The sequence below is a fragment of the Bufo bufo genome, chromosome 4, assembly GCF_905171765.1.
Source record: "Bufo bufo chromosome 4, aBufBuf1.1, whole genome shotgun sequence".
Classification (NCBI taxonomy): Eukaryota; Metazoa; Chordata; class Amphibia; order Anura; family Bufonidae; genus Bufo; species Bufo bufo.
Window position 1 is genome coordinate 60,736,795 of NC_053392.1, and position 21,525 is coordinate 60,758,319.

Consider the following 21,525-nt stretch of genomic DNA (forward strand, 5'->3'; position numbering starts at 1 on the left):
CATTAGTACACTAGAGGCCACTGCGGGAGACATTAGTACGCTGGGGGCCACTACGGGAGACATTAGTACGCTGGGGGCCACTACGGGAGACATTAGAACGCTGGGGGCCACTGCGGGAGACATTAGAACGCTGGGGGAGACTACGGGGGACATTAGTACACTAGGGGACACTGCGGGGGACATTAGTACGCTGGGGGCCACGACGGGAGACATTATTACTGCTGGGGGCCACTATGTATACTGCAAGGGCTGGGCCTTGAATGTGTTTTTCATGGCCTTACTTGACCAATCCTTGACACCACATAGCTTCCATACACATTCTATTTTTCTCTTACTCCTATCAATAAAAGGGCTATTACCGGCCAGAAAGATGAACAAGAACACCAACCGTAGTGACGGATCCGTTAGAAAAAACAAGGGATGTGTGAACAGCCCCTTAACTTGTATGGGAGAATGCGATAGTTTTAAAAAGGTAAAGCATACTTAAAAAAATAAATAAAAAAATAAATAAAAACATGGTCGTGTGCACAAGGCCTTAGAGCGGGACGTTAGTGGCACATTGACATTTCCGTGTGCACTCTGCAGCCCTACTAAGGACCTGTACAGACGTACTGAAGACATTTATCATCATCACTGAAATCACTCCCTTCACGTCACAAAGTAGTCAAGGAAATGTCTGAATTTAGTAACTGGCGGAAACACGTGATTTATGGAGATCATTCCCCAAACCATAGATGGTCTGAGCCCAGTGCACTCACCTCCTTTGTAGGCTTCATGGAGGAGTTCTGCTGCTCCCGACCCTTAGACGGGTCACTCAGCAATCTGAGAAAAGGTACAGGGAAGGCAAAGGGAAAACAGGACCACAAGACATTAAACAGATCTTACTCATAAAAATACTTGGCCACAGCACCGCGCGTTTCTAAACAGTTTACCGGGTTTGGATCAAAGGCTGGAAGATAAAACTACGCTGATTAGAGACTTGATGATCTGCCTCAGGGAGGAGGACCGCTACGAGGACAGAGCTTTTATGGATTAAATAACAGTTCCCAGAATGCACCGTAAAATGGATAGTGTAAATGAACAGTCCGTTCTTTAACGCTCTGTCCGCCTTCTAAATATATTTACTTTGTTAAGTTAGATTACTAAATATAGCTTTTCTGAGATCGCCTGCTGTAGTACCACCCAAAATTAGCTCCCTCATCGGTGGTCATTAGTCTCATCTATGAGATGACACGTCCTGGTAGGGGAGGTTCACCTGAACCCCTGGTCCACATCTCTGCACGCACCCTGTGCAACACGTACATGCGCAATACAAGAGGTGTCTCAGCGCCGCCATCATTTGGCTTCTATTATGCAAGCAGAGATTTTACTGCACAGTAGAGAATGACTTTCTGTAGTAAAGGATTTCTACTAAGGCTACTTTCACACTAGAGGCACGGACCTCCGGTAGCTGTTCCGTCGGGTGAACAGCCTGCCAGATCCATCCTGCTGCTAGTGACCGTGTGCCCCCAGACTGCCGCTTTATCTCCATGGACTATAATGGGGGCGGTGCGGAGTTCCGGTAGAGGCACGGCAGAGCACGACAAAAGGCTGCCGGAATAAATGTCAGACATGTCTTGGTTTTATTCCGGCAGCCTCTCACCGTGCGCTGCCGTGCCTCCCCTGTGCCTCCGCCCCCATTACAGTCAATGGGGACGGAGCGGCACCCGGGGGCACGCGGCCATCCGACGGAACAGGTGGGTGCTGCTAGTGTGAAAGTGGCCTAAATTGCACTGCTTCTACTGCGCAATCGCCAGGCAGGGAGGGTGAACCAATAACAAAATGACGGCAGCGTTGAGACACATCTCCTACTGCACATGTAACCTCAGGGCATGATGTTGGCTGGACAGGTAAGGAGATTTATTTATTTTTGCACTTCTATAGCGCTGCTATTTGCCCCAGAGCTTTACAGACATTAGCATCAAGCTGTCCCCAATGGGGCTCACAATCTAAGGTCCCTATCAGTAAGTCTTTGGCGTGTGGGAGGAAACCGGAGAACCCGGAAAAAACCCACACAAACACGGGGAGAACATACTAAACCCATGCAGATGTTGTCCTTGGTCGGACCCCAGCGCTGCAAGGCCGCAGTGCTGACCATTCAGCCACCGCGCTGTGTATGGGTGGTTTAGCAGCAGGAGATCTCAGAAAGGAACCAGAGTACAAAATATGGTATATTAGCAATCCTAATAACTTTCCATCATACGATTAAATACATAAAGCCATAAGAAAGTATCCAATACCTTTAATCTATCTAACACTGGACTGAAACAGTCTCCTGCTCCAAAATTTTAATCCCACCTTAGCCCACCTAAGATAACCTCTATGAATATGCTGTATTAGGGCATATGGATGCCATAGACAAGAGGGGTTCACCGCTTGGCATTTCCCTCTATATGTAAATGAGGGCAGCTGCAAATACTGGCTCCCGCTGTGGCACACACACTTGGAGAAATGCACTTTCCCCAGGTGATATCAGGAACAAACTTTTTAAGAAACTGCACGGTGACCAATTATCCAATAGATAACCATTACCCAATAGGGTAAGTGTACTGGAACACATTCAGGTTTTATGGGGTTTTTGAAGGCAAAACCAGGAGTGGTGAAGATGTATGTGTCCTTAATACTTTCTCTCCCCGTTATGAGCCACACCTGATTTTGGCTTCAAAAATGGCATCAAAATACCTAAACGTGTGGCAGTACTCTAAGGCCCCTTTCACACAGGCGAGTATTCCACGCGGAAGCGATGCGTGAGTTGCACTGAATCTGGACCCATTCATTTCTATGGGGCTGTGCACAAGAGCGGTGATTTTCACGCATCACTTGTTCGTTGCGTGAAAATCGCAGCATGCTCCTCTTTATGCGTTTTTCAGGTAACGCAGGCCCCATAGAAATGAATGGCGTTGCGTGAAAATCGCAAGCATCCGCAAGCAAGTGCGGATGCGGTGCGATTTTCACGCACGGTTGCTAGGTGACGATCGGGATGGGGACCCGATCTTTATTTCCCCTTATAACATGGTTATAAGGGAAAATAATAGCATTCTGAATACAGAATGCATAGTAAAATAGGGCTGGAGGGGTTAAAAAAAAAATATATATAATAATTTAACTCACCTTAATCCACTTGTTCGCGCAGCCAGTCTTCTCTTCTGTCTTCTTTTGTGAGCAATAGGACCTTTAATGACGTCACTACGCTCATCACATGGTCCGTCACATGATCTTTTACCATGGTGATGGATCATGTGATGAACGCAGTGACATCAAAGGTCCTATTGCTCACAGATGAAGACAGAAGAGATGCCGGCTGCGCGAACAAGTGGATTAAGGTGAGTTAAAAAAAAAATATATATATTTTTTTTTTTTAACCCCTCCAGCCCTATTGTACTCTGCATTCAGTATTCAGAATGCTATTATTTTCCCTTATAACCATGTTATAAGGGGAAATACTACAATCTACACTACAACTAACCCAAACCTGAACTTCTGTGAAGAAGTTCGGTTCTGGGTACCACAGTCTGTTTTTTATCACGCGCGTGCAAAACACATTGCACCCGAGCGATAAAAACTGAACATCGGAACGCAATCGCAGTCAAAACTGATTGCAATTGCGTTCCTACTCGCGCGGGTTTGCCGCAATGCACCGGGACGCATCCGGACACGCCCGTGTGAAAGAGGCCTAACCCTTTCAGAAAAATTCAGAAAACAATTAGTGAAATCAATGTTACTTGTTTTCAAGCTAACAAAATATGTTACTAATACCTGTCTATATGTTTGCTGCATGCTCACCACATAATGCCACCATACATCAGTAGTAATTGTCAATTTAATTATCTTGCACAGCTTGTGCTACATCTTTGTTTTGATGCTGCCAGGGCTTGCTGTGGGCAGGATTACCATGATTCCTCTAGCCTCTCTTAGACACTGCATCTATTCACAGCAGCCTGCAATCACCTTCTATTACAAGGTGTAAGGTAGTGTTGTGATTACTCACAGTTTTCACAGACAATATTGATCCGTTACTGAGACATAGAACTGATATTGCATAGAACTGCTGCCAAAATACGTGCAACACTCACTCCAAAGACATAAGAAAAACAGGAGGAAAGCTAGAGAGGCGTAGACATAAGAGGCATGTGATGCATGAAGTCCAGTAATCAGCAAAGTGTGAGTCACGTTTTCAGAGTGCAGGACGTCACATAAGCAGGAGATAAACACTAGGAGCATGGTCATAGGGGATTTTCTATACTGATGACCTAACTTCACCAAGCACAGCATTTATTGTATAGCGGCTGTGCTTGGTATCGCAGCTCAGCGCTATTCACTCTGAAGGGGCTGAGCTGTGCCTAGGCCACGTGACCGATGAACGTGATGTCACTGGCCTAGGCAAAGCTGCGAGAAGGCCACGGCTCTACTGCGAGCACCGATGCCTTCGCAAATAGCTGATCAGCAGAGATCCTGGGTGTTGGACACCCACCAATCAGATACTGATCATCAGTTCAAAAATCCCAGAAAACCCTTTTAATGCAAGAAAGACAAACAAAACGAATCACCCGCCAAGCAAATGTGCCAAAAGGCAAAGGAATTTAGAAAGTAAAACAAAAATACCAATATACATACAAGTTTTCCCGGTAATAGGTAAATCCAATGAAAGGCAGCTGGTTCCCTGCATATGCTTTAGGGATAGGAAATGTCTCCACTTTGCCTTTGTCATCTTCAATGTCATCAAAGTTACTGCTGTCAATGTCACTGCTCAGCTCAGGGACCACCGGCGCAGCCGCTTTAGGGTGAAAGAAAGAAAAAAACAAAACCTACGTAAGACGCGACTTGAGACACAATACATATATGCCCCATGGGCAGGACCCTATCAATAGGATCTTGTAAAGAGCTATTCACCTACATGAACACCATTTTTTTTTCTAGATCGATCCAAATATATTTGCCGATTAATTTCTTAAACTCTCTTTATAATGAGTTGGATCTTCCTTTTAAGATACAGGCTTCAAATTCCCGGCACAGGGTTGTCCGGTATCAAGATGGGGCAATGGAATAAAATAATAAAAGCAGTATTACCTACCGGTCAGACCCAGTAACACAATTTCCGATCTCCTCACTGGGCTTTGTCTACCTGGCTGCAGCAATTACATCACTGGATCTAATCCGTAAATCGTAGTTTTTTTTTATTATTATTTTATTGCACTGCCTACCAATGCCCGATTTGAACTTGAAACCTAAATGATAACAATTTGACTACCTACAGCAACCACTAGAGGGCGCTTACTGCATACTGTCTATATACATTGAACTCCATAATATTAAGCTTGCATTAAAAGGTTCCCCCGCTGCAGCCAATCAGACTTTTATCACTTATGGCTCTTCAGGTGTATAACTAGGTACATTTACTGTCCAGCAAGCTTGGTAACAACCCCCGAGGGAACGGATGTGGAAGCTTTATCGGATGTTGCCCAATGATGATGAGAATGTTTTTAACATTCAGGGTTATGCTGGTAATTACTTTTGGGGGATGCCCTATAAAGGACACTTACATGTATATTATTATTCCGTTTTATGCTTGGGTTGTGTGCAGATGCAGAGATATCAGGCGCACAGGCTTTCCTTCCACATACAGGCACACAAGCCTCGCTGTCACAGGTAGCACATAGTAGGCGCTTTGTGTAACATTTAAATGGCCGTGAGTCCTAACAAACTCCTCATTCATTGGAGATGTCTGACATTTCCAGCCAGGCCAAAGATTAACAACATGCAAAGCGGACCGGAAAACACACACACATAATAAATATAGTGTGTGTGTGTGTGTAATATATATACACACACACAGACATATATTATATATTAGGGTACTTTCACACTAGCGTTTAAGTTTTCCGGTATCGAGTTCCGTCCTAGGGGCTCAATACCGGAAAAAAACGAAACGCATCAGTTTTATACAAATGCATTCTGAATGGAAAGCATTCCGTTCAGTATGCGTCAGGATGTCTTCAGTTCAGTCACTTTTACGGTATTTGGCCGGAGAAAATATCGCAGCCTGCTGCAATTCCTGCAGGCAGTTCCAGCAATCTGTATGCAAACGGACAGCATTTGTAGACGGATCCGGATGCGGATCAGTCTCACAAATGCCTTGCAATACCGGATCCGTCTCTCCGGTGTCATATTTATTTTTTTACATTTTTAAAGGTCTGCACATGCGCAGGCCGGAAGACCGGATCTGTCAATGCGGCAATTTTAATGCACTAATACATTCCAATGGAAAAAAATGCAAGTGTTCAGGATTTTTGGCCGGAGAGAAAAATTTTGCATGCTTCGGTATTATCTCCGTCCAAATGCCATAAAAAGGCTGAACTGAAGACATCCTGATTGCTCTCCATTCGGAATGTATTAGGATAAAACTGATCCGTTTTTTTTTTCCAGTATAGAGCCTCTGTGACAGAACTCAATACCGGAAAACTTTGACGCAAGTGTGAAAGTACCCTTAGTCAGGGCAAGATTAGTGCGGATATTAAACTAACACTTTTTCTCCCCCAGGACAGTAACGCAAACTTCTCGCTTGTATAGCGCCAACATAATCTGCAGCGCTGCGCTGTACAGAGGTTGTCATTATCACTCCCTGTCAGTAATAGGATTCACAATCTAAAGTCCAGGTCTCAAACATATTTTAGGGCCAACTTCTTAGGGAGCCAATATGTTTTTGGAGGAATCCCAGGCAAAACTAATCCTTGGTCGTATTTGAACCCAGAACCCCAGTGCTGCACGGCATCAGTGCCATGTTGCCCTTAAAGGGGTCATCTTATGTCAGCACATGGCATTTATCATGTAGGCACTTACTAATGTATTGTTATTATCCATATTACTTTCTTTGCTGGCTTGATTCATTTTTCCATCACATTATACACTGCTCGTTTCCAGGAGTTACGACCTCCCTGCAAATCCATCAGTGGTGGTCGTGCTTGCACACTATAGGAAAAAGCACAAGCCTCTCTGGTGGCCGGGACCATGCATAGGTATGCATCCGCAAAAGCTCACATACTGTCCACCTCCTATATGTGCTGCAGCGGTGGTCATAACCCCTGGATACGAGCAATGTTTAATGTGATGGAAAAATGAATCCAGCCAGTGAAGGAAGCAATATGGACAATCACAATATATTACTAAGTGCCTTGTATTAACTTCCTCTACATGATAAATGCAGTTTTGCTGCAGTGCTGTACTGGGAGGGGAAAAATGGTTCAACTAAAACTGTACAGGAACCATATATGTAAAACTGCATATAAACCATATATAAAACTGCCATATGTAAAACTACATAAAAAACAATAAATAAAACGGCCATATGTAAAACCGCATGCAACTACAGTTACTGGATTTACTATCACCGCCCATGAAAAATAAGTAGCCCAACTGAAATCTACCAGAACCACCTAGAATACCACCTCCATACATAAACATGTCACCGTGTATCCAGTACTCACTCTCTCGTATGTTGTCCCAGGTCCACTGGTCGTTCTTGAAGAACGCGTGCTGCTTGATTTCCTCTATACCATTCCGCCCAAGTCGCACCTCCCTGTACATAGCAGAAGAACCACAAGTTACATTAGGAAAACCGTGGGCTGCATGAACGCACAATCAAATGAAAGGGTTAATTCAGCCTCTCCGCTCCCGGGGCGTCCTCCTTGCAGCGGCGGGTCCATAGACTGGGCTCTGTGCCTCTTACTATGTGCCTAATATCTCAGAGAGGGGACGGTGAATTTTTTTTTCACGCTTCTTCAGACGCCACGTGTAGAATGAAACAGTTTTCCGTCCTGATTCGAGGGGAAGTTCAGTAAACGATGCATACGAGGGGCCGAGGAGAACAGCGTCAATACGTCTTAACCCCTTCCCTGCCGCAACGGTCTCCAGCCACCAGGACAATTCTGCCAGTGATATCAAGGGCTAGGTAAATAAGCTCTGGCCGCACTGTGAAGAGCATTGCCCTCCATTACTTACTACTGTACGGAAGGGATTGGATTATATAGGACCCCGCCAAATCTAAATATTTGGATTGGCGGCTGACACGCTCAGGGCGAGCAGAGGAACAGGCCTCTCAGTTATAGAAGAGGCGCAAGGTGCGGGACACAGAGCCCCTAGTTTCCACGAACAGCACAAATGATCCATACATCCCGCTTCCTCCTAATCTCCGCAGATGAAATCTGATTTTTCTACCGCTTTCATCTCGAGCTTCCCCTGTGAATGGTTCACACACGAGACTTTACCAGGTATGTATTAAAGTGATGCTGCACCTATTTAGGGGGCAGTATGAGGTCACACTTTAACCCCTTAAAAGGGAAACTGTCAGCATGAAAATACAGTGTAATCTGCAGGAAGCATGTTATAGAGCAGGAGGAGCTGAGCAGATTGAGATATAGTTTTATGGGAAGAGATTAAGACTGGAAAATACTGTCAATAGGACAGACAGATTGTCAGATTGTCCCGGTTCCAGCCCCCGCAGGATCGGAAGTGTGACATGATGTCTACTTGCACGTCTCCGCTGAGGCCATAGACTGTAAATCACACTTCCGATCCGGCGGGGACGGGAGCTGTTGGACTGGACATGATCCAACAAGGAGTTTTTATTTTTATAGCATGTTCAGCCCCATAGCAATTGTGTTGCTAGTCTCTGACAACCCCCTTAAAGGCTTAAAGGGGTTGTCTCATCATAGACAATGGGGGCATATTGCTAGGATATGCCCTCATTGTCTTATAGGTGCGGGTCCCACCACTGGGACCCGCACCTATATCGAGAACGGAGACCCGCAAGGTGGTGGCTGGAGGACTCCGCTCCGGCCACCACCAAGCCGGCTCCCCATAGAAGTGAATGGGAGCGTACTGCGCATGTGCGGCCCCCGCTCCCATTAATATCTATGGGGCCAACGGAAATAGCCGAGCCAGCGCTCTGCTATTTTTGCCGGCCCCTTAGAAAATGAATGGAAGACGGCTGCGCATTCTCCCTCCTTCACTTGTGGGGCTCTGTTCTCGATATAGGTGCGGGTCCCACCTATAAGACAATGGGGGCATATCCTAGCAATATGTCCCCATTGTCCATGAAAGGGGTTATCCAGGAATTGATAATGATGACCTATCCTCAGAATAGGTCATCATTATCACATCAGCGGGGTCTGACTTCTGGCACCCCTGCCGATCAGCTGCTTCAGGGAGCTGCGCGACCGGAGCACAGCTGGCTCCCAGCCGCTTTCCAACCACAGCCGCCGTACATCGTATAGTGGCTGTGCTCGGTATTGCAGGCTCAGTCTCACTGACTTGAATGGGCTGCAACTAGGCCATGAGACTGACGTACAGTGACATCACTAGCCTAGGAAGAGGCCGTGGCACTCATGGAGAGTCAGCATCTTAACAGCTGATCGGCAAGGATGCCGGGGGTTGGACCCCCACCGATCTAATCTTGATGACCTATCCAGAGGACTGTCTCCAGGAAGCAAAGAAGGTTTTCTACACAAGTTTTTCTGCACACAGTACAACACAAAATAGTGAAACATACAAAAGGTCATGTATTACATTGTATATCAATGAATCAGTTTCTAACCTGACTGATATCATTTCACAAAAGCAACTTAAAAGTCAAGCGCAACTGTTTTATCTCGTAAAGTGTCAAATTAAGAATTGCTGTATTAGAAACCACTCATTGTCAATGGGGTGGGTCTCTACACTTGGACGATATTCAATTACCGTATTTTTTAATTTTTTTCCCCCAAAAGAGGGGGAAAATTGGCAGTGCGTCTTATAAAGCGATTGCTAATGAGCACTTCCATTATGGAAGTGCTCATTAGTACACAGTAAGACTGGAGAGAAGGGAGTGTAGCACTCCTTGTGCTGTCTGTACTCACTGCTCCCTGGTATTCGACAGTCATCACACTGTGTCCTGACAGCGTACAGTGTCAGGACGCAGTGCACGTCAGTGCGCACTATGACCTGACACTGTGCAGCACTGCAGGAAGAGTGCTGGATCTCCCCAGTGGCGGCGACGTCCAGAGCAGGAGAGGTAAGGGGCTGATATGGGTGTCGGATGAGGATATGGGTGTCGGATGAGGATATGGGTGTCGGATGAGGATATGGGTGTCGGATGCGGATATGGGTGTCGGATGCGGATATGGGTGTCGGATGCGGATATGGGTGTCGGATGCGGATATGGGTGTCGGATGCGGATATGGGTGTCGGATGCGGATATGGGGGTCGGATGCGGATATGGGGGTCGGATGCGGATATGGGGGTCGGATGAGGATATGGGGGTCGGATGAGGATATGGGGGTCGGATGAGGATATGGGGGTCGGATGAGGATATGGGGGTCGGATGAGGATATGGGGGTCGGATGAGGATATGGGGGTCGGATGAGGATATGGGTGTCGGATGAGGATATGGGTGTCGGATGAGGATATGGGTGTCGGATGAGGATATGGGTGTCGGATGAGGATATGGGTGTCGGATGAGGATATGGGTGTCTGATGAAAAATATGTTTTTCTTATTTTCCTCATCTAAAGCTTAGGTGCTTCTTATAGAGCAAAAATGCAGTAGTTCTGACAACATGAGACTATAAGCACAGCCTCCTTCCCCGACAAGGAGAATGGTTAACTCCCAGTTGTCAATTCATTAATTCCCAGGAGGAATAACAGAGGAATGTTATGTAGCAGTGTTCTATCCAGAAGTGTTATTTTATGGGGAAGGCATGTACTTGCTAAAACAGACATGTCTGGAAAGGTCACAGGTCCAATTTAAGCAATCCCATTACATGCCCGTTAATAGAGGTGCTGCGGTTTAGTATGCTTGGCAGAATCACTGAGGAAGAGCCATCATTTTGGGGTTTAAAACCTACCTTTCTGTTAAGAAGGCACAGATGAGGTTCTTGGCATGCTTAGAAATTTCCACATCTTCTGGGAAGTTTAGGGAATTCTTGTGATCCATAATTTTACTATAGGTTCCAACCAGGGAGTCGGCATAAAATGGAGTGTCCCCTTTAAAATGAGAAAACGGGAGAGGACTTAAGTATATAGGGGGGGGGGGGGAATAGTTTACAGCTCATTTCCTGGATTTTTATTAATGCAAAATTCATATTTTTGGGATTCATGGGTAACAAACAATATGGCTGCCAGGGGAAACACAGCCGCCGCTTCCTTCATTCTCTGCATCTGTTGGGGTCCAAGGGATCGGGCCCCTACCAAATAAGCATTTTCTATTATAACCTAGCAATTGCAATTACATAAATACCACAGTAAAGGGAATTTTCACTCAAATAATAAAACATACAAATATTCCTCTTCTTTTTTTCTATCCTCCACATAGATCGTGGGGGTCCGACACCCGACGTCCCCCTTGATTAGCTGCAGCTGTGGAAATGCACAGTGGAAGATGGAAGTGGAAGGCTCCGTCCACTGTATAGTTTGCCACGCCAATGGCCCCTGCAAGCAGCTAATTGGTGGGGGTGTCTGGTGTCGGACCCCCACCGATCGGCTACTGATCACCTATCCAGATGGCTGAAGCTTTACCTGAGTGCATATAATAAATCAGTCCAAATGGGGAGGGGGCAGCAGGGATCTTTTCAATGGTCACAATGAAGTATTTTATTAGAATATGGACGTATTCATATAGCCGTATACGTGACCGGCTGTAGTTGGAAAAGGCACAGGCCACTCTGACCAGACGTAAAAAAGCCAAACGTTTGGACGACCGCTCGGTGCTCTCCTGGTCTAGTCTGAACACGGCCTCATGTTTACATTAGAGGTTACACGTCTGCAGCTGACCGTCCATTAATATCAGGCCTGAGTTCAGTTTCATGGGGAGATCTAGTGCCAGATAACAGTAAAGCGGAGGAAATCTGTATATTAGGAGGGTGTAATATAATACATGGGGGATTAGGGTGGAATGAAGAGACTCTATACAGAAACACAAGTATGCAGAATAAAGCCCAGCCATATAGATCTAAGAAAACACCACAATCTCAGAACACGTGGATGTAATTTACATCTGCCGATATCACCTTCACTACACCCGTGCCGACATTTCTCAGGAAATCCATTATGAGGCTGAAGGTTCTTTATACAGGAACCAGAACAAAGAACCCCCAAAAATACCTCAGATACCTGTGGTGTCTCATGATGGATCCAACGCGAGGTCGTAACCTCCAGTACAAGGAAGTGTAAGGCCCCCTGCACACGATCAGGATTGCGTGCGGATTTTCCGCGCGGATTTGCGTGCGGAAAATCCGCACCGTAGGTCATGTCCATTGTATTCTATGAGAATTTGAAATTCTCAATGCACACGATGTGGATTTTTTCCGCGCAGATTTTGACCTGCGGTGCGGATTTTAAAATCCGCGACATGTCAATTAATTTTTTTTTTCCTGACCGGATTTTCTTCATTCACTTAGTGAAATCCGCATGCGGAAAATCCGCACCAAATCCGCACGCAAATCCGTATGCAAATCCGCACCAATTAATGCGGATTGACCGCACGGATTTGCCTGCGAACACCTGCGGATTTCAGTGCGGATTCTCCGCACATGAATCCTGATCGTGTGCATGTAGCCTAAACTGACTGCCTCCTAAAGGCTGCAGCAATGTGTCCACCCTAGATATGCACAGGGGTATCTCCCAAGAAAGAGAACCATCTCGCCGGCGCCACCTATTGAAAGTGGCTCCATAGGAGTCGAGATCCGTCTTTTCAACAAGACTTGGGATTTGACAAGGAAATATAGCCAAGCCAGATATCCATCTGTAGACGGCTGTTTCGGGGTGCTTGCCCCTCGTCGATACAGAGTAGATTTTGCCTGGCTCAGTGCGATGCCTTGGAAGCGGCTTTAAGGGAAGGGGGGGGGGGGGGGGGGGGGCGCGTTGTTCCTTCTCCTAGAGGCTCCGTTCTCCCACCTTTGACGCCTCCCTCCAAGTCCTGATTGACAGGGCCGGGCAGCGCTCGCATCTGTCTGCCAGCCCTGTGCTCTGGTGAAATCTCGTGCCGTTCAGCATTCGGCGCGGGTGAGGGAAAAGACGCCCTGCAGGCTGCCTGCTTCCTCACCGCACCTGCGCCGAATGCTCAACAGCACGAGATTTCACCAGAGCGCAGGGCTGGCAGACAGATGCGAGCGCTGCCCGGCCCTGTCAATCAGGACTTGGAGGGAGGCGACAAAGGTGGGAGAACGGAGCCTCTAGGAGTTTTTAACTATAGATGCATTTAGGGCTGCAGTTAACTATTATTTCAGTAATAGAGTATTCTATCGATAATTTTTTACAATTAATCGAGTAATCTAATAATAAAAAATGAATTAATAGACTGTTTACCTTTATAAAAACTCATCAGACCCCCTGCCATCAGTACCCAACACCCTTTGTTCCCCCCTGTGCAATCAGCCCAAGTGCCATCAGCTCTGTCCCCCCCCCCCCCCCCCCCAGTACCACCAGCTTCCACTTTTGGAACAAAATAAACTGGTTGTGCTATTTCAAGGGTTACAATATTTCCTGGACTAACTGGATATTGTTTAGATGGTGTCTTCACTTACCAACCAGCATCTCAAACAGGAAGACCCCAACCGACCACCAGTCACACTCCCGTCCGTAGTAGCCATCTCCTCCTTGAGACTTCAGCACTTCAGGTGATATGTAATCTGGAGTTCCGACGGCAGTGTCACAACGCACCATACCTGTCTAGGACATCAGAAAAACCGCATGAGTGAGTGCGTCTTTTTTTGCGTCAGTGAATGGGCGTATTAGTATGGCACCCTCCCTATAAAGTGTACGCCATGCAGCGGGCAAAATGCAATTGATTAAATAAAAGTAAACGATCATTCTGGCACAATCTGATGACCTGGACATAAGGTACGTAGTAAAACGTAGTGAGCGATACAGAGCATAAAAAGTCAGATCATTACATACAAAACTGTTACATTTTCATGATAACCATACATTCTACTTCTTAAATGTGTCGCTATGAGGCGGGCATACTGCTGAACCAACATTTGTCGGTGACACCTTTGAAGATGTCTTGCATGGATGGAGTGTGAGCATCTTTTCAGGGGGTGGCAATTTTTGTCTAGCGATTGTACAAACGTGATCATCTCTATATGGGGAGGGATAATTGCTGCATGCAAATACATCTCTGCTGTAGTTTAGTGATCGGGCAGTCACTAAGAACAGTTCGGAGCTGATTGACACCCTGAGTATCAGCGCAAGTGAAGCGGCCTTTACTATCATAACTTGTCTGAGCTTCAAGCAGTATACGTCATTATATCCCCCAAGTCTCTGATGACTCTGTCCCAGTCTACACAGCAAAGCTAACAAGTGTCAGTCTGTTCTATTAATCATATGCAAACTGCAAAATTTTAAATGTCTATAATATCATCAGATGATAAGTGTATATTTTAAAATGTAAGTCTTGCTGGCAGTCAGTCAGTCACTACTGACCCGGCTTCTGAAACCTCAAGGTGGCACGGTAAGGAGAAGAGACAGCCGACAACGTATTCTCCCTGCAGCAGCCAATATTATATGGAGTCAATTCAAATGAATGAGTGACCATATAAATACAAGTTCAAGCAGAGTTCACCAGAGCTGGAGCTGTTCTGAGTTGTTCCCATTTAGCACCATATCAAAGAGCATAACCCCCCACTTCGGGAAACTAGGCCGTGGGGCAGGATTCCATTATAACGACCCCAAACACACATCCAAGAAGACCACTGCCTTGCTAAAGAAACTGAGGGTAAAGGTGCTGGACTGGCCAACCATGTCCCCAAACCTAAACCCTACTGAGCATCTGTGGGGCATCCTCAAACGGAAGGGTTAGGAGAGCGAGGTCGCTAACATCCACTATCTCTGTGATGTCCTCATGGAGAATGGAAGAGGATTCCAGTGGCAACCTGTGAAGCTCTAGTCAACTCCATGCCCAAGAGAGTTAAGGCAGTGGTTGAAAATAATGGTGGCCACACAATATATTGGCACAATTTGGCCATTTTCACTTAGGGGTGTACTCACTTTTGTTGCCAGGGGTTTAGACATTAATGGCTGTGTGTTGGGTTATTTTGAGGGCACACCAAATGTACACGGTTATACAAGCCGTACACCGACTATTGTACATTGCATCATAGTGTCAGATCTTCAGTGTTGTCCCGTGAAAAGATGGAATAAACTTTTTACAAACATGTGAGGGGTGGACTCACTTTTGTGAGATACTGTATGTACTTCTATAGAACAAATCCCATTCCTATTACTAATACTATTGTTTTGGAACACCATAAGGATTTCCATCATGTACAAGTCAATGTGGTGACAGGAAGGCCTGCGCTGTGACCGGAAACACTGCAAGCTTAGTCAGCGTCCATTAGTCATGTTCCATTTTTGGCTGGCCTTGACATGCTCCGTCCAACATCTCCTGCCTCCAGTCGTATCTGCCCCTTTAAGAGACTAATGGAAGAAGTCTTCCTATCAACGAAAACCAAGCTTACAGAAATGGAAAGGGCTCTGCTGAGCGTAAAATGAAAGGATCTCAAACCACCAACACCGCGCCTGCACCATTCCCACAAACTGTACATGACTACATCATGGTGGCAGTGCGGACCCCCTACTACCTACAGTGGGGAGCCGCTGTAATACACACCTGGGCTGCTGCAAAAGTATATAGGAGTCTAGAGCGCACTACCGGCAGCACAGATTAGGAGCAGCATGGGGGGAATAAAATGGGGAAACGGCTATATTTTACGTCAAACACTGCGGTTGCATTCAAACATGCATTACAGGGGTATTCTTATATTGACTGGTAGGACATAAATGTCCAATAGGAGCAGGTCCCAGCTCTTGGACCTGCTCCTACCTCAAGAAAGTGGCCCCCAAGTGAACGGAGACCAACGTGGACATCTGCGGCCACCTTCCATTCGTCTCTATGTCCCATAACAGTGAAGGGAGAGGACATTGCGCATGTGCTCTCCGTTCACGGTGAGGACCCATTCTTAAAATAGAAAGGGTTCCAATTACGTAATTACACTGACCTGCATTATAAAATCTAACACGTCATTTACACTGCACGGTGAACATTGAGAGAAAATAAAAAAATTAAAATACCACAAAACCAAAAAACAAGAAAACTTCTCTTCTTGCATACTGTCCATATGAAAACATTATTTAAAGGGATTCTTCACACAAATGTAAGTTTGAAAAAATGATTATTAACGTGTCAATAAGACATAAGGAAATGTATGTTTTGAGCCCTTTCAGGCTTCACTGCCCTTTTTCTGCTCTCAGTTCAGTGACAATAATTTTTAGCCAAAGACCTGAGTCCGACTGGTTGCTAGGGACACAGACTATAATTAGTAGGCTCTGGTTCCCTTGGGGCGCCTTCACACGCTGCAGATTTTGCAGAAAAATTCTGTGACTGAAAATCAGTTCCATTCATCTGAATGGGGGCTTAAAGCACATGGATTTCTGAAAGTCCTATTCAGGTGAATGGAACCGATTTTCAGTTGCGGAAGTCCGCAGAGAATGAAGGTGCTTTAAGGGTAAGGCCCCTTGCAGACCAGCGTTAGAGGATTAGGTCCGGATGCGTTCAGTGAAAAATGCGCGATTTTGCAAGCAAGTTCATTCAGTTTTGTCTGCGATCACGTTCAGTGATTTTTTACGCAGCCCCATTCACATCTATGGGGCCTGCGTTGCGTGAAAACCAATGCTCATGTACACAGACCCATTAAAATGAATGGGTCCGAAATCCGTGCAGGCGCAATGCTTTCGCATCACGCATTGCACCCCGCGGGAAAATACTCGTGAAAATACGTGTGAAAAAGGGCCTAAATGCACACGTTCAGGAATTATGTGTGGACAATCCGCACTGAAATTCGCAGGTGTTCGTAGGGAAATCCTAGCGTATCAATTGGTGCGGATTTTCCTCTCCCCATTGAAGTAAAAGGGAGAAATTCCCGTTAGGAAAAATAAAATAAACTGACATGCTGCAGATTTTAAAATCCGCACCGTAGGTCAAAATTCGCACTGAGAAAATCTGCATCGTGTGATTGAGAATTTCAAATTCTCCTAGAATACAATGTACATGACGACCTACGGTGCAGGTTTTCCGCACGCAATGTGCGTGTAATCCTGATTGTGTGCATTTAGCCTAAGGGAACCAGCCTCATGTGACTCAGCTGTTCAGCTCCCAGCAGGAGAGGCACTGTGCCGATACAGAGCAGGCAGCCCGGCCGCAGTCATCCCATTACTCAGAATTGGAGTAAAACTGTAGTAGAACATTCCCGGGGCATTACCACTAAACATTTCTGGGGCATGACCATATATGCAGCGAGCTACAATCTGTACAGCCACAAATATCCGGACAGCCTGCACTGTAACACTGAAACGCAGCCCTATTTGTTACAGATGTGCACATCCTGACAGTTCTGATAGGAATAGCACCAAGATATACAGGTCTATGTAGTGGGGTTATGCTGGCCATACTCTGTTCACACACGTCTTTTGGGACATTTTTTTGGGGGGTAGGTATTGAGAGTTCCAATAAGCACAGTGCCATACTGAAGGGGGTTATCCCAAGCAGAATATTACGGGTATGTGCATTGGGGGGGGGGGGGGGGGGGGGGGGGAGATGATCCAGAGAAGAGGTCCGACATTTACCAACACAGTACGGGGTCACCTAGTGAGCAGAGTGCTAGTGGTCATGCTCGGCCACAGCCAGGTCTCCGCCCTGTGATGCTCCGTTCAGGGATAGCTTTCTGCTTGTCAGGAAAGGAGCAGCGCCTCTGTAATGACAGTATAACGGAGAAGACCCTATTAAAAGTAAAAAGGTTAGCTGCCAGAGGGGGAAGGACACAGATTCCACAGAAAGCCTACTACGAAAAGCAAATTAGCAGCAGCACCAATGTGGGGCACATGGAAGATAAAAATTATGAAAAAGCAAAATTTCATACTAGAAACACTGTGAATTAAGTTAAAAGCGCTATTAACAGCATTTCTTGATGTTTGATATGAAAATAATTTATGGGATAACCCCTTTTAAAGGGGCTTGCTGGGGGCCCCAAAAATGCAGGTTAAAGATTGTTGACCCCCCAACCCCCGGTCATTCCAGCACCATTGGTCGGGCTACAACCACTAATTTGGTTCTTGGTGTTACATTCATGAGGTCACCGACTACCAATCACTGGCCTCAAAAGTCACATGGGGCAGCGTCATAACGGCAGTGGATTGGCGGGGCAGAGTATCGCTTCTGTCATGTTTTTACGCCACTCCAACCCTGCTGCCACCAACTTTTGTTACTCAGGGAACCCCTTTAACCAGACAACATCTAATGTGTATATGGTGGTTTCCTGACTCTCCCTCGATGGCAAACGAGCAAAGAAGGGTTGGGCACGCTGGATTTCAACATGCCCAATCCTTTGTTCTCATGGGAGATAAGACGCTGCCAGAGGCTTTTGGTGGTGGCTTCTCATGGAGGACACAAGCAGTGCCGAGCAAAGCTTACATGCCCTTACAGTATTACATTCTGTTCTTCTATTATTTTTATATTAGTGTAAAAAGGTGAGGGAGCTACTGGAGACAGCTAGAGTTCTACTTTAAGCACCGGCCCCTATGAACACTAAAAGGAACCTGTCCTTGGGATTTAGGCCCCAGAACCTGTTATCCAGGAAGGTGACAGTCAACAACAATCTTGTGTATTATGAAGAATTCACCATAGCGCAGGTAAAGAAGTTTGATTGCTGTAGGTCAATGCCTGCCAAGAGTCATAGGGGAGGAGCCTCTCTGGCCGGTCCCCTTCCTGCCCTGATGAACGTCTGGCCAGTTTGGTACGTCATCACAAGCCACCCCCAGAGGCCACCGGCTGAGGGTCCTTCCACGTCAGATGCTCCTGTAGATGGCTTGTGATGATGGGCTCCATCCCACTAGAATGCCGCATTTAACCTTCTTTCCCCACATTATGCAAAATCAGGCAGGATGTACAAGGTGATTATTGGGAAGCCATGACGATGACTGTCCTAAATGAGAGGTTGGAGGCCTAAACCCTGAGAACAGGTTCCCTTTAAAATCCTATATTCCCATTTTAATCTTCTTTATTTTCCTACGGCAATCAATGCCAAACACAACAAGTGTGGCGCTCCAGCCCGTCCGTCATCTAGACCCAGCCGATGCCAGCAGAGTCATGTCTCCACACACTTAGCGAAATGTAACTCATCACAATCCCATTTACAGAGACGACCAGAAGCTCGTGCGGGGAATATTGACACTGGAACACGTTCTCCCAGCTAAATAAATGCCTTTGTTTCCCAAGGCAACTGATATACGCTGCTTATCTTGTACAGCTAACCACAACACCGGCTTACTTCAGGGCACTGCCAGACCAGCGCTCAATAAAACCGAGTGCCAGGCTCTAGTGAAAACATGCGGTGGGACAGCCCGCCGCTCCTGGAAAAGCCTTCAGCACCTTGTTAAATGGCACTTAACTACATTTATATGTTTGGGTTGTGCAAGCAACAATTATTTCCATTTCTCAATACGGTGTACCTCTGTGTACTGCTGCCCAAAAAGGGTTAATGAGGGTTATCACTGGCAAATATTTGATTTACGAAACATAACCCAAAGGTGCACGAGATGTCTTCAAATAACTGATGGCGAGACATTCATTTAGATTTATTGAAAGGTCTGTTTCACTAGGCATCCACTGTCACATCAGGGTATATGGACACCCCCCATTCACGATCCCCTCTGGGGCCACACTTGCTAACAAGCAGTCTCTCGCTCTGGTCCGCACAGCCCAGACTGTACATGTAATAGGTTAACATAGCCACATGTAGTACCACATTTCCCCTCTAGGGGCCACTGCAGAAGAAATGAGCAGCTGTCAACAAATTCCACTTGCAAAATCGGCTCTTCGCCAGGAGTCTCCGCAGCCAGTGAATCGGAAATCAGCTTTCATCCATTTTAAAAAGGTTGGACAATACCCACTTTTTAGATTAAAAAGTAATGATTCTGTGCTAATCAATCCTCACCTAACACGTTTGGCAAAGAGTTGATCATAAGGAGCCCACTTGTTGGGAACCTTCAGTGGTCGGCTTTAAAGAGTATCTGTCATCATGTTTAACCCTATTAAACCAGGCATACTGGCTTTTAGGGTTGATCGTGCTGATTGAAACAATACCTTAGCTATATCGGTAGGTCGAACCGTTGCCGATATATTAGTGTTTTTAGTAATATGAAAATGAGCTGGTTCGAGCACCAAGGGTTTGGACTGAGTCTTTAGAGCACCACTCTTGTAACAGCCCTCTGAGCTGGGCACTCCCCCTTGATTGACATGTCTAGCCCTGTATTCTTGTGCCTGTGTGAATAGAAAAATTAAAATAAAAACCTACTAACGATGGTGACAAAGAGGTGCGATAAGTATACTGGAAGAAATAGTCACTGGTGGGCCTAGTAATAATGGAGAATAAGGCATTGGTGTAAGAGTGTTCGCCACATCTATACGGGTCCCGGTGCTCATTGGAGGCAGCGGAGCCTCTGGACCAGGGAGAACGGGCTGTATGAGGAGAAGAACACACAAGCCTCCCAGCAAAGCGCTCTTCCACCCTCAGCTACGGAGGATCACAAGGATAATATGTTCTATATGATCTGTGCTATTTTAGATTGTTCTCGTTTTTGACTGTTTAAAGAGGACCTTTCACCGATTATTACACTGTGAACTAACTATACAGACGTGTAGAGCGGCGCCCGGGGATCTCACTGCACTTACTATTATCCCCGGGCGCCGCTCCGTTCTCCTGCTATGCCCTCAGGTATCTCCGCTCACTAAGTTATAGTAGGCGGAGATTTCAGTCACTAAGTTATGGTGGGCGGAGTCTGCCCTTGTTCTGCTCTAGCACTGGCCAATCGCAGCGCAGAGCTCACAGCCTGGGAGGTTATTTTCTCCCCAGCTGTGAGCTCTGCAATGCGATTGGCCAGCGCTACAGAAGAACAAGGGAAGACTCCGCCTACCATAACTTAGGGAACGGAGATACCGGAGGACATAGCGGGAGAACTGAGCGGCGCCCGGGGATAACAGTAAGTGCAGGGGGATCCCCGGGCGCCTCTCTACATGTCTGTATACTTAGTTCATAGTGTAATAATCTGTGAAAGGTCCTCTTTAAGCCAGACAATACCATCTTTGCTCTTCTCCGATTGGCATTCTCCAATATTATCTCTGCTTGACCACATCGGCAGGGGTCTGAAACCAGGCCGATCAGCTGTTGCCTTGTAATTCCAGCACCGGAAGTAGACTGCTCCGTCCGATGTATAGTGGACAGAGCTGGTAACTGCAGCGCTGCTTCTATCCACTTCAATGGGACCAGTGTTGCAGTTACCACCTCCGTCCACCACAGAGCAAAAAGGTAAACTGCTGGAGGTGTCGGACCCAAGCAATCTGATATTGATGGTCTATCCTGAAAATGCATTGGAAACAAACTGAATTAGTTGCGGATTTTACCCTA

The 21,525-nt window shown here is 46.3% G+C and overlaps 1 protein-coding gene across 5 annotated transcripts in view; it reads right to left on the reverse strand.

The window, feature by feature from the left end:
- Positions 1–21,525, reverse strand: part of ROCK2 (Rho associated coiled-coil containing protein kinase 2) — a 141,822-nt gene that overhangs the window by 48,579 nt on the left and 71,718 nt on the right. For all 5 annotated transcript variants that reach the window (XM_040427317.1, XM_040427318.1, XM_040427321.1 and 2 more), the window contains exons 6-10: positions 13,591–13,735; positions 10,915–11,053; positions 7,521–7,612; positions 4,654–4,813; positions 759–822 (exon numbers count right to left, since the gene is read on the reverse strand). In XM_040427317.1, the coding sequence (XP_040283251.1) occupies positions 759–822; positions 4,654–4,813; positions 7,521–7,612; positions 10,915–11,053; positions 13,591–13,735 (600 nt within the window). The remainder of the gene's footprint in view (positions 1–758; positions 823–4,653; positions 4,814–7,520; positions 7,613–10,914; positions 11,054–13,590; positions 13,736–21,525) is intronic.